The 14315-nt window shown below is 48.2% G+C and overlaps 1 protein-coding gene across 7 annotated transcripts in view; it reads right to left on the bottom strand.

Annotated features, from left to right (window-relative positions):
* The window catches only part of ANK1 (ankyrin 1), a 451795-nt gene that overhangs the window by 98609 nt on the left and 338871 nt on the right, over nucleotides 1–14315 (bottom strand). For all 7 annotated transcript variants that reach the window (XR_010180528.1, XM_063931753.1, XM_063931756.1 and 4 more), the window contains one exon: nucleotides 11728–11812. Coding sequence is in view for 6 of the 7 variants with exons in the window: in XM_063931753.1 (XP_063787823.1) it covers nucleotides 11728–11812 (85 nt within the window). In the remaining variant the exon portion in view is untranslated. The remainder of the gene's footprint in view (nucleotides 1–11727; nucleotides 11813–14315) is intronic.

The raw sequence follows: 14315 nt of genomic DNA, 5'->3' as shown, positions 1-14315 counted from the left end.
CTCAGTTTTTCAGTTGGTGCTGCAGCAGCAGCAGGTCACCATAACAGGAGGGCTGCACTGGGCAGCCCTGAAAAAGCTTTTTCTGACAGAAAATTTCTTCAAAACTGGTCTGTCAGTGCTTTATGTCATGGTGACACTTCAGCGCTGCAGCTCCATCACCTCCCAAGCGGCGTCACATACTCCCGCGGCCTGTTCCCGGGTACTGGCGGCAGAGCCTCTCCGGCTTTAGGCACACGGTCGCAGACGTTCTCCTCGTTCGTGTGGCTGCTACGGGAAGGAGGTAAGAGGGTCCCTCAGACGGGACCCGCCATTAAATCACGTTCCGATCACATGTCACATGCGACGATGGCGTGGACACTGTCACCGAGCAGGGACCCCACTATATCTGCCAGGGCATTGGCGTACAGGCTGGGTGTACTAACGCCCCTTTTAATAAGGCTCTGTAATACCGGCGGTGAGGCCCATCATAGGGGAGTCGGCGCTTGACCTGTAGCCCCTCCCCAGCCCAGGAGGATATCTACTGCAAATTTTCCCGCCCCGGGGAGCTTCCGCACACTCTCCCTCACTCCCTGACTGAGACGCTGGACGCCATCTTAGGTATAGCTGCGACTGGTCTCCGGGACTGCAGGGCAAGGTCTCCCTTGAAAAGCCGCCTGTATACAGCACTGTGACTTTAAAAACACGAGTATTCTACATGTCTTTATACAAACAGCATTAGTTAAGAAAAAGTGTACCGATTACAGAATAGATTGTATGAATAATAAGAATTTACTTACCGATAATTCTATTTCTCGGAGTCCGTAGTGGATGCTGGGGTTCCTGAAAGGACCATGGGGAATAGCGGCTCCGCAGGAGACAGGGCACAAAAAGTAAAGCTTTTCCAGATCAGGTGGTGTGCACTGGCTCCTCCCCCTATGACCCTCCTCCAGACTCCAGTTAGGTACTGTGCCCGGACGAGCGTACACAATAAGGGAGGATTTTGAATCCCGGGTAAGACTCATACCAGCCACACCAATCACACCGTACAACTTGTGATCTAAACCCAGTTAACAGTATGATAACAAAAGGAGCCTCTGAAAGACGGCTTCCTACAACAATAACCCGATTTTTGTAACAATAACTATGTACAAGTATTGCAGAATAATCCGCACTTGGGATGGGCGCCCAGCATCCACTACGGACTCCGAGAAATAGAATTATCGGTAAGTAAATTCTTATTTTCTCTATCGTCCTAGTGGATGCTGGGGTTCCTGAAAGGACCATGGGGATTATACCAAAGCTCCCAAACGGGCGGGAGAGTGCGGATGACTCTGCAGCACCGAATGAGAGAACTCCAGGTCCTCTTTTGCCAGGGTATCAAATTTGTAAAATTTTACAAACGTGTTCTCCCCCGACCACGTAGCTGCTCGGCAGAGTTGTAATGCCGAGACCCCTCGGGCAGCCGCCCAAGATGAGCCCACCTTCCTTGTGGAATGGGCATTTACATATTTTTTGCTGTGGCAAGCCTGCCACAGAATGTGCAAGCTGAATTGTACTACAAATCCAACGAGCAATAGTCTGCTTAGAAGCAGGAGCACCCAGCTTGTTGGGTGCATACAGGATAAACAGCAAGTCAGATTTCCTGACTCCAGCCGACCTGGAAACTATATTTTCAGGGCCCTGACAACATCCAGCAACTTGGAGTCCTCCAAGTCCCTAGTAGCCGCAGGCACCACAATAAGCTGGTTCAGGTGAAACGCTGACACCACCTTAGGGAGAAACTGGGGACGAGTCCACAGCTTTGCTCTGTCCGAATGGACAATCAGATATGGCTTTGTGAGATAAAGCCGCCAATTCTGACACTCGCCTGGCCGAGGCCAGGACCAACAGCATGGTCACTTTTCATGTGAGATATATCAAATCCACAGATTTGAGTTGTTTAAAACAATGTGATTTTAGGAATCCCAAACTACGTTGAGATCGCCCAGTGCCACTGGAGACATCAAAAAGGGGTTGTATATGCAGTACTCCCTTAACAACTTCTGGACTTCAGGAACTGAAGCCAATTTCTTTCTGGAAGAAAATCGACCGGTCGAAATTTGAACCTTAATGGACCCCAATTTGAGACCCATATACACTCCTGCTTGCAGGAAATGTAGGAATTAACCTAGTTGAAATTCTTCCGTGGAGCCTTCCTGGCCTCACACCATGGAACATATTTTCACCTAAGCGGTGATAATGTTGTGCGGTCACCTCCTTCCTGGCTCTGACCAGGGTAGGGATGACCTCTTCCGGAATGCCTTTTTCCCTTAGGATCCGGCGTTCACCCGCCCTGGCGTCAACGCAGCTGCGGTAAGTCATGGAACAGACATGATTCTTGCTGAATCAAGATCCTTTCTAGTATCTCTTGAAGTTCCGGGTACCAAGTTCTTCTTGGCCCAAACCGGAACCACGAGTATAGTTCTTACTCCTCTCCTTCCTATCATTCTCCATACACTGGGTATGAAAGGCAGAGGAGGGAACACATACACCGACTGGTACACCCACGGTGTTACCAGAGCGTCCCAGCTATTGCATGAGGGTCTCTAGACCTGGCGCTTCATGTGGGACGCCATCATAACCACCTTTGGTCTTTCCCAACGGTTTACAAACATGTGGAAACTTCCAGATGAAGTTCCCACTTTTCCGGGTGGAATTCATTTATGCTGAGGAAATCTTCCTAGTTGTCCACTCCCGGAATGAACACTGCTGACAGTGTTATCACATGATCTTTCGCCCAGCGAAGAATCCTTGCTGTCATTGCCCTCCTGCTTCTTGTGCCGCCCCGTCTGTTTACGTGGGCGACTGCCATGATGATGTCCTACTGGATCAGCACCGGTTGACTTTGAAGCAGAGGTCTTCCTAGGCTCAGAGCATCGTAAATTGCCCTTAGCTCCAGTATATTCATGTGGAGAGAAATCTCCAGACTTGACCACACTTCCTTGGAAATTTCTTCCTTGTGTGACTGTTCCCCAGCCTCTCAGGCTGGCATCCGTGGTCACCAGAACACAGTCCTGAATGCTGAATGTGCTGCCCTCTAGAAGATGAGCACTCTGCAGCCCCCACAGAAGAGACACCCTTGTCCTTGGAGACAGGGTTATCCGCTGATGCATCTGAAGATGCGATCCGGACCATTCGTCCAGCAAATCCCCCTGAAAAGTTTTTGCGTGAGATCTGCCGAATGGAATCGCTTCGTAAGAAGCCACCATTTTTCCCAGGACTCCTGTGCATTGATGCACTGATACTTGGCCTGGATTTAGGAGGTTTCTGACTAGGTCGGATAACTCCCTGGCTTTCCCCTCCAGGAGAAATACCTCTTTCTGGACTATGCCCAGAATCATTCCTAGGAACAGCAGACGTATCATCGGAAAACAGCTGCGATTTTTGGAATATTTAGAATCCACTCGTGCTGTCGTAGAACTACTTTAGATAGTTCTTTTCCGACCTCCAACTGTTCTCTGGAAACTTGTCCCTTTCAGGATATCGTCCAAGTAAGGGATAATTTAGATGCCTTTCTTCTTTTAAGAATCATCTTTTCGGCCATTACCTTGGTAAAGGCCCGGGGTGCCGTGGATAATTCAACGGCAGCGTCTGAAACTGATATTGACAGTTCTGTATCACGAACCAGAGGTACCCTTGTTGAGAAGGGCAAATTTGGACATGGAGGTAATCCTTGATGTCCAGGGACACCATATAGTCCCCTTTTTTCCGGTTCTCTATCACTGCTCTGAGTGACTCCATCTTGATTTGAACCTTTTTATGTAAGTGTTCAAAGATTTCAGATTTAGACTATGTCTCACCAAGCCGTCTGGCTTCAGTACCACAATATAGTGTGGAGGACTAATACCCTTTTCCTTGTTGTAGGAGGGGTACTTTGATTATCACCTGCTGGAAATACAGCTTGTGAATTTTTTTCCAATACTGCCTCCTTGTCGGAGGGAGCCGTTGGTAAAGCAGGCTTCATGAACCTGCGAGGAAAAAATGTCTCGACTCTCCAATCTGTACCCCTGGGATAATACTTGTATGATCTAGGGGTCAACTTGCGAGTGATCCCACTGCGCGCTGAGACTCTTGAGACTACCCCCCCACTGGTGGAGGGCTTCTTTTCCTGGGAAGGGGCTGCCTGCTGCAGTCTACTTCCCTTTCCTCTATGTCTGGGCAGATATGACTGGCCTTTTGCCCGCTTGCCCACATGGGAACGGAAGGATTGAGGCTGAAAAGACAGTGTCTTTTTCTGCTGAGATGTAACTTGGGGTAAAAAAGGTTGGATTTCCCAGCTGTGGCCGTGGCCCCCAGGTCCGACGGACCGACCCCAAATAACTCCTTCCCTTTATACGGCAATACTTCCATGTGCCGTATGGGATCTGTATCACCTGACCACTGTCGTGTCCATGACATCTTCTGGGAGATATGGACAACGCACTTATCTTGATGCCAGAGTGCAAATATCCCTCTGTGCATCTCGCATACATATATATAGAATGCATCCTATTAAATGCTCTATATCAATAAAATATTTTTAGTCAGGGAATTCGACCAAGCCAACCCAGCACTGCATCTCCAGGCTGATGGCGATCGCTGGTCGCAGTATAACCACCGTCTGTGTGTATATACTTTTTAGGATATTTTTCCAGCTGCCTATCAGCTGGCTCCTTGAGGGCGGCCGTATTTGGAGACGGTAACGCCACTTGATAAGCGTGTGAGCGCCTTATCCACCCTAATGGGTGTTTCCCAACGCGCCCTAACTTCTGGCGGGAAAAGGTATAACGCCAATATTTGCTATCGGGGTAAACCCACGCATCATCACACACTTCATTTTATTTTATCTGATTCAGGAAAAACTACAGGTAGTTTTTTCACTTCCACATAATACCCTTTTTTGTGGTACTTGTAGTATCAGAAATATGTAACAGCTCCTTCATTGCCCTTAACGTGTGGCCCTAATGAGGAATACGTTTGTTTATTCACCGTCGACACTGGATTCAGTGTCCGTGTCTGTGTCTGTGTCGACCGACTGAGGTAAATGGGCGTTTTTTATAAAAAACCCCTGACGGTGTTTCTGAGACGCCTGGACCGCTACTAATTGTTTGTCGGCCGTCTCATGTCGTCAACCGACCTTGCAGCGTGTTGACATTCTCACGTAATTCCCTAAATAAGCCATCCATTCCGGTGTCGACTCCCTAGAGAGTGACATCACCATTACAGGCAATTTCTCCGCCTCCTCCAGCATCGTCCTCATACATGTCGACACACACGTACCGACACACAGCACACACACCTGGAATGCTCTGACAGAGGACAGGACCCCACTAGCCCTTTGGAGAGACAGAGGGAGAGTTTGCCAGCACACACCAAAAAACGCTATAATTACATAGGGACAACCTTATATAAGTGTTTCTCCCTAATAGCATCTTTATATATATATATATTTATATCGCCAATTTGTGCCCCCCCTCTCTGTTTAAACCCTGTTTCTGTAGTGCAGTGCAGGGGAGAGCCTGGGAGCCTTCTCTCCAGCCTTTCTGTGAGAGAAAAAATGGCGCTGTGTGCTGAGGAGATAGGCCCCGCCCCTTTTACGGCGGGCTCGTCTCCCGCTCTTTAGTGAAGTTTGGCAGGGGTTAAATATCTCCATATAGCCTCTGGGGGCTATATGTGAGGTATTTTTAGCCAGTATATAGGTTTACATTTGCCTCCCAGGGCGCCCCCCCCCCAGCGCCCTGCACCCTCAGTGACAGCGTGTGAAGTGTGCTGAGAGGAAAATGGCGCACAGCTGCAGTGCTGTGCGCTACCTTTAGAAGACTGTCAGAGTCTTCAGCCGCCGATTCTGGACCTCTTCTAACTTCAGCATCTGCAAGGGGGCCGGCGGCGCGGCTCCGGTGACCATCCAGGCTGTACCTGTGATCGTCCCTCTGGAGCTAATGTCCAGTAGCCAAGAAGCCAATCCATCCTGCACGCAGGTGAGTTCACTTCTTCTCCCCTCAGTCCCTCGTTGCAGTGATCCTGTTGCCAGCAGGACTCACTGTAAAATAAAAAACCTAAGCTAAACTTTCTCTAAGCAGCTCTTTAGGAGAGCCACCTAGATTGCACCCTTCTCGGCCGGGCACAAAAATCTAACTGGAGGAGGGTCATAGGGGGAGGAGCCAGTGCACACCACCTGATCTGGAAAAGCTTTACTTTTTGTGCCCTGTCTCCTGCGGAGCCGCTATTCCCCATGGTCCTTTCAGGAACCCCAGCATCCACTAGGACGATAGAGAAATTCTGATATATACCTCCGGTCTTGGGCTGCGCTGTGTTTTATGTATATATATATATATATATATATATATACATATATTAGTTCAGTGCAGTTTAATTGTAATTTAATAAATATCTGCATTGCTAATGTGACTGTGTGTGCCTGTATCTGCTGAGAGGTTTCACTTTCAGTGTTTCCCAGAGATCTATCACTATATTCGGTACCCTAAGGGACTAGGTGCGTCAGGGTCGTTTATATAGTGCGTCACAGTATTTACCTATTCAGTGTATTCTACTGTGTAGTCAGTCACATAATACAGTATTTATTCGCAGGTGTTGTGTACTGGGGACTCATACTATCTGATTTATTTGTAGGTATTATACTCTGTCTGGCTTCATCGTACTAAACCACTCTGTGTTGCATTTGTGTACAATGTCTAACAGAAAGGGCAGCAAGTCTGTGGAGAGCCTGTGCCAAGGATTTACCAGAGGTGGAAGCTGTGTATGATGGTCTGTGTACTATGTGCCATATAGCCCCTAGTCATTCTGCGGCTCCTGTAACCAATAAAGAGCCACCCTGGGCCGCGTTCTCAAACCTACTTAGTACTCTAGTGGAACGCCTAACGCCCCCTATGGGACCACCTGTACCATTAAAGCCTCAAATAGTCCCTATGGTCAATCCGCCTTGGGTGGACAACATGTCTAACCAGTTGCAGCAGTTGATTCATTCCTTGGTCAGACAAAAATCTACCCCAGGTCAATTCCATATCTCTGGGTCATCTAAGCGGGCTGCTTCCTCCTCACAATCCACAAATCTCTCAGATGTTTCATCTGAAGAGGAGGGGGAACATACTGTCCTGTCAGACAACTAGTGGCTGCTATTATGCAAATCCTACAAATCACTGATGATGAGGATTCCACTACTGTCACCAAGAAAACTGACATGTTTAAACGGCAGAAGGTGGCTAAAAATCTATTACCCCATTCTGACCATTTGGTAGACATCAGGCAGGAACCCTGGTCTAATCCAGGGAAGAAATTCCCTCTCTCCAAACGGGCCTTAGCTCGCTATCCTCTCCCAGCAGAGTTATGTAACAAGTGTGAAAATTCACCGCCGGTGGATTCTCATGTCACCCGCGTAGTGGTGTCATCCACTATTGACCCACTATTGCTGCCTCCTAGGGTGCTAAAGGTATTGAAGCATGGGTTCAGGCATTAGAGGAAGAGCTGCCCCGAGGATTTATCTGACAATGCCAGACAATACCTGTCTCACATCACCACCGCCTCTTATTATATTCAAGAGGCGACTATGTCCTGGCTCGCCGCATTCTGTGGTTGAGGTCATGGAAGGTGCACGTGGACTCCAAAAAGGCCTTGGAGGTATTCCCTTTTAAGGGAGACATCTTGTTTGGGGAAGACTTAAATAAAATTGTGTTTGAACTGGTGGCTGATAAGACTGCCTTTCTCCCAAATACGAATCCTTCTGCACAGAAGGCAAAAGGTACCACTTTTCGTTCCTTTCGACCTCAAGGGAAAGCGAAAGGTCATGCATACCCAAGACAATCTCGTGCTTCCAAAACCACTAAGCCCAAGGCAAAGCAGTCCTGGGCGGCCCGTCAGCCTGCTTCTAAACAAGACAAGCCTGCTGCATGACAGGGCGGGCCTAGGGTGGGAGGCCAACTTCTGCAGTTCACCCAGGTCTGGGTAAAGACCACTTCAAACGAATGGGTGCGAGAAGTTGTTTTTCATGGGTACGCAGTCTCTTTCAAGAGACGTCCCCCTCGCCAGTTTTGCACCATGGTCATCCCTTCGGATCCACTAAAGGTGCAAACTCTGCAGCAGGTTGTAAGTTCCCTCCTGGATACAGGAGTGGTAGTGCCGGTACCTTTGTCCCAAAGGGGCAGTGGTTACTACTCGATTCTGTTTCTAGTCCCGAAACCCAATGGGTTATTCCGGCCTAAACTCAACCTCAAATCACTAAACAAGTGTCCAAGTTCCGTATGGAGACGCTGCGCTCAATTGTGCCGACAGTGGAACCCGGAAACTATATGGTATCCCTGGATATTCAGAATGCGTACCTGCATATACCTATTGCCAAGTCACATCAGCAGTATCTGCGGGTTTTCTATTGGCAACCTACACTATCAGTTCCAGGCTCTGCCATTTGGACTGGCTACGGCTCCTCGGATCTTCACCAAGGTCATGGCCGTAATGACGGCACATCTCTGTCGCCAGGGTATCTGGACGACTTGCTAAACCTGGTAAAACTCCCACGATGTCCTCCTTAGTCATCTAAAACTGTTGGTAAGCTTCCTACAAGCACACGGGTGGCTCATCAACTGGAAGAAATCCTCGCTGGTCCCAGCTCAGAGCATGGTGCACTTGGGGGCATTCCTGGGCACACACAGTCAACGTCTGTTCCTGTCTCCGGAGAAAGTCTTGAAGCTTCAGGACAGGATAAGATGCTTCCTTTGTCGCCCCAGTGTGTCGATACACTCGGCAATGCAAGTACTTGGCCTGATAGTGTCGGCATTCGACATGGTAGAGTATGCTCAATTTCATTCCCGCCCTCTGCAGAGGTTAATCCTTTCCAAGTGGGACGGCCTACCTCATCGGATCAGATCTCACATGATTACCTTGACTCCGGAGGTTCATCAATCGCTGACCTGGTGGCTCCAGGACCAGCAATTGAGCAGTGGCCGTCCCTTCTGGATCCCCGACTGGGTCCTGCTGACGACGGATGCCAGTCTGCAGGGATGGGGTGCGGTGTTGGAGCAACACTCTTTCCAGGGTTGTTGGACCAAGTAGGTGTCCCTCCTCCCGGTAAACATTCTGGAACTGCGGGCGGTGTTCAATACGTTAACTCTCGCCCTCACTCTGGGCCTGTTCAAGTACGGTCAGACAACGCCACCAAGGTGGCATACATCAACCATCAAGGTGGCACTCAAAGCTGCATGGCAATGTTGGGAGTGTCATAAATCCTTCAATGGGCAGAACGCCATCTGCCAGCAATATCGGCAATGTTCATTCCGGGGGTCCTAAGCTGGGAAGCGGACTTCCTCAGTCATCAAGACGTACATGCCGGAGAGTGGAGTCTTCATCCGGAAGTCTTTCAACTCCTAGTGAACACGTGGGGCCTATCAGATGTAGACCTGATTGCGTCTCAACACAAAGTTCCGATCTTTGGATCAAGGACCAGGGTTCCTCGAGCACTCACTAGCCATTCCATGGAACTTTCGGCTGCCTTACGTGTTCCCTCCAGTGTCACTCCTGCCTAGGTTCCTGCAGAAGTTTCAGCAAGAAGGAGGAATACTACTTCTAGTCGCTCCGGCGTGGCCCAGGCGCCATTGGTTCTAAGACCTGCAGAGTCTATCGACAGAGCATCCTCTTCTACTTCCTCAATGACCAGACCTCCTCGTACTGGGCCCTTGTCTCTATCCAGACTTGGCCAGACTGGATTGACGGTGTGGCTCTTGAAGCATCACTGCTGAGGGCCAAAGGATTCTCTGAGGCGGTCATAAGCCCATAAGCCGATGTCTGCTCGGATCTATTATAGGGTCTGGAATTCTTACTTCACCTGGTGTGCTGATAAGAACTATGATGCATACAAGTTTAGTACTTCCAGACTTCTGGCTTTATTGCAACAAGGCCTGGATTTAGGATTTCGCCTGGCCTCCCTCAAGGTTCACATTTCTGCCTTGTCGGTGTGGTTTCAGCGAAAAATTGTATCTATTCCTGACGTTCATACATTCACTCAGGGCGTACTACGGATTCAGCCTCCCTATGTCCCTCCTGTGGCTCCATGGGATCTGTCTTTTGTCCTGAATGCCCTGCAAGAGTCTCCATTTGAACCTACAGATTCAAAACATCCAGAATTCTGGCTTTTCTTGCAACAAGGCCTGGACTTAGGCCTTAGTCTGGCCTCCCTCAAGGTTCACATATCTGTCTTGTCGGCGTGGTTTCAGAGAAAAATTGCGTCTATACCTAACGTTCATACATTCACTCAAGGTGTGTTATGGATTCAGCCTCCCTATGTCCCTTCTGTGGCTCCATGGGATCTGTCTTTTGTCCTGAATGCCCTGCAAGAGTCTCCATTTGAACCTCTTGAGTCAGTGGACCTTAAATGGCTCACAGCCAAGGTCCTGTTTCTGCTGGCTATTGCCTCTGCTAGAAGGGTGTCGGACTTAGGCGCTTTGTCCTGTCATCCACCCTTTCTAATATTCCATCGTGACCGGGCAGTTCTGAGAACTCGCCCAGGTTACTTACCTAAAGTGGTGTCATCTTTTCACCTTAACCAAAAGATTGTGGTTCCCACCTTTATCTCTCCTGACTTGTCCCCAAAAGAACGGTCTTTGGATGTGGTAAGGGCTCTCGTTATATATGTGGAGAGGACTGCCTCGATCAGGAGGTCAGATACACTTTTTGTACTGTTTGGTTTCCACAAACGTGGCTGGCCTGCGAATAAGCAAACCTTGTCCAGATGGATTAGAATGGTGATTGCACAAGCTTATGCGCAGACTGGACTCCCAGCTCCTGCTGCTATTAAAGCCCACTCTACTTGGTCTTTTGGACCTTCTTGGGCGGCCCGCTGTGGTGCGTCCGCAGAACAATTGTGCAAGGCGGCTGCGTGGTCCTCAGTGAACACGTTCATTAAGTTCTATGCCTTTGATATTTCTGCCTCCCAGGATGCTTCCTTTGGACACAGGGTACTCATACCCGCTAAGGAGCAACCCCTCCCTTGAGGAACTGCTCTAGGACATCACCCAATGTTTTCACTGTGGAACACAGTGTACCCTGCTGCAGAAAAGGAGAGTTATGGTAGACTTACCATGGTTAACTCTCTTTCTGCGAGGTTCCACAGGGCGCCCACCCTGACGGTTTGTATGGCATTAGCCGCTGGTCCCTTCTCCTGTTGTGAGAATTTGTCGTGAGAATTTGGTTCTATGTAACTAACATCTGCATTCTTCCTTACCTGCTCCTATATTGGACTGGTTAACGAAACTGAACTCACAGTGTCTGGAGGCATCCTGGGACAGCCTAAAGGTTTAGCCTGTTGGTCCCTCTGGATCAAGATCTACTCTACACCCGATGCTTTCCCTGTGGAACCCAGTGTACCTCGCAGAAAGAGAGTTAACCATGGTAAGTCTACCATAACTCTCCTTTTTGTGTTCCTAATTGGCCAGGTGCCAAGCTTTTCTTATTTCTGTAAACTATAGCATAGTAAAAGAGTATAGTATGTTTAAAGCATCTTCATTTTTTTTTTTTTGTATATTAGTGTTCCTTTCCAAAACATGCTTCTTTACCCTCCACGATGATCCTATGCTTTTTCTCATATATTCCACAATATACATTAATAATACCCATATGCTCAGTCTTCACATTCCCCAATTTACCACTGCCCGACATCTCATATTTCTCCATCCTTATTGCATGCTCTACCCCAATGAGCACAATCTACTCTCCCATCTGTCTCACCCCTTGTGCTGTCATTCAGAAGGCTGTACCGCTCTCTTAGAGCAAGTGGGGTCAGCGTCCTCCTCCTGTCCAGGCTGCCTGGGCCCTGTGATAATACAACTCAGTTTTACACAACTGGACAATTATACAAAATGGCGACACGTAGTGTAACAACCACAACAAGCAGAAAAGGATATGAACACAAGCACAACATGACACAAGTGTAAAATAACAAAAACAGACAACACACATTAACAAAATAGACAATACAAGTACACAACAACAACACAATGTGGCAAATGCATAAAACAATATGCTTACATTATAATAGCTATAAAATACAACATAATGAAATAATGACAGACACGACACTATAACACAACACAAAGACAAATAGACAATGAATAAGTACTGACCAACCATATATAATGATAAAGCAACAAATACTTAATACAATTTTTCTACTTACAAAAAAACTTTTAACACAACATTACGTGATGGTATTTTCCCATGAGATTATACAACAACAGATGGAACAAGCAGTAAATCTGCCTACATATAAGATCATTGGTAGAGGGGAAACTTCTAATTTGTAACTAGACAGACTTAGGCCCAGATTTATCAATCCTTGGAGAGTGATAAACTGCAAGGTGATAAAGCACCAGCCAATCAGCTCCTATCTGTCATTTTTCAAACAGAGCCTGTATCATGGCAGTTAGTTGTTGTTTGGCTGGTACTTTATAATTGTACAATTTATCACTCTCCAAGTCTAGATATATCTGGGACTAAAAGATTTTCTGCCAGTAGACCGACTGCGCCTTCTTTTGGTAGCTGTACTACGACTCACAAGTCAGCGGCTACTGCTGCCACTCAGTCAGCAGTGGATCTTGCCACGGGCAAGCAGGACTTTTGCCCGGGCGCCGCACCATGGCAAGATCCGCCACTGTGCCCCCCGCAGTGCCCCCCCCCCGCTGGTCCCCCACTGTGAAGGGAACCAGACGCTACGCGTCTAGTTTCCCTTCGTGGAGAGGACCTTTGCTGTGCGGTGCGCGATGACGTCATTGCGCATCACACAGCATTGTGGCACAGATGCTAGGGGTAGGTCTGCAGCGGTCTGGAATCGGGAGCGGGATGTAAGTAAACTTTTTTTTTTTTTCCTTCAGCGGCGCTACAAATGGGGGCGTAACTGACCACGCCCTGTATTAAGCCACGCCCCTAACTGGTGTTTTTTTGTTGTTGTTGTTTTTTTGCCCGGGGCGCCACAAGGGCAAGAACCGGCCCTGCACTCAGTGACTGCCAGGCTCTAATGCAGAAATCCCCAAACAGGAGGGGGCCCTCTTAATGGGGGAAATATTTACACTTTTAAAAGCTCTATATTTGCTCTCAGGTGTTTACAATACATATTTGTTTTGTCATATTAATTTCAAAATACCTGTAATGCAATTTTATTATATTAGTAACGTTGTAGCCATAACACTATGGAGATACCAATTTGTGTGTCATGAGAATGCAACCTATCAAAATGATGGTGGCCGACTTTGTTCTTCTGAAATGTCACCTGCTATGTACAGGCTGCATTCTCATACCAGACTGATGATCAGCTGCACTTTCAGAAACATTTGGTCATTCCATTAACTGACACTTTGTGTAAAAATGCTTCTCCTCCCTATTACTATTTATTATATCTTGCAGAAGTCACAGTAACTGCTACTGCCGATAATTACATAAAGGGGGCCAGGGCAGCCATCAGGGAGGGGACTGGTGTCCCAGGCCCTTACAGAGAGGAGGGCCCACCCCTGGCTGCTACTGCACCAGTCTGCGAATCAACAAGGAGGAATTCTTAAAACAAGCCTTATCTGCACATCAGCTCTCTGTAAACCATTCATGTAGGTCCGCAACATTCCACCTATATGTAACGTCACAATGTATGTCATCACATAGGAATGGAGCAGTGCGGCAGAATCTTTTTTTTGGGGAGTACCAGGCCTCATAATTTCTGATGGCAGCCCTGAAGGGAGCTGTTTAGAGATGGTCGCAGATCTAGTTTCCGCAGCAAGATCCGCGTCAATCTACTCACATGCTGGGGTCCTCCCTGCACAGGGCAAGGTCGCCCACCATGTGTGTAGTGCCGCCCCGTGATGTGTTTGCGATTTAATTGCAAACTCATGTATTAGAGGGCGACCCCTGCGTGCACTGCCCAGTTGTGCTGGCAGACTGTTCGTTACAATTTTTGTTCTCGAAACATCTGTGTGTGACGTCACGCAGTCACCCTGAAAACAGTCTGGACATGCCTGCGTTGTCGAGACCATGCCCACGAAACACTGCTATGCCCGGAGCTGTCAATCATGATGCGATCTCGTATTCCGGGATGCAATCACATCGTGACTGCGCAGGGCACATGAACTGTGGCCAGTGCGTGTGTGCGCAGACCCTCTAGATGCGGCCACTGCGAATAAACATGCAGCTGCGTCCGGAACGTTTTTTTACAATGAAATACACTGCCAACATGGCTAAGAAAAGGTAAATTTAATGGGCAGACATGTCCTGCCCCGCACTCCCACCAAGGTTCCTAAACATTTGATCATCCACTCGTGGCAGAGGTACAGATA

The sequence above is a fragment of the Pseudophryne corroboree genome, chromosome 6 (assembly GCF_028390025.1).
Source record: "Pseudophryne corroboree isolate aPseCor3 chromosome 6, aPseCor3.hap2, whole genome shotgun sequence".
NCBI classification, from domain to species: Eukaryota; Metazoa; Chordata; class Amphibia; order Anura; family Myobatrachidae; genus Pseudophryne; species Pseudophryne corroboree.
Note: the sequence above shows the minus strand (reverse complement) of the source record. Positions and strands in the feature narration are given on the sequence as shown.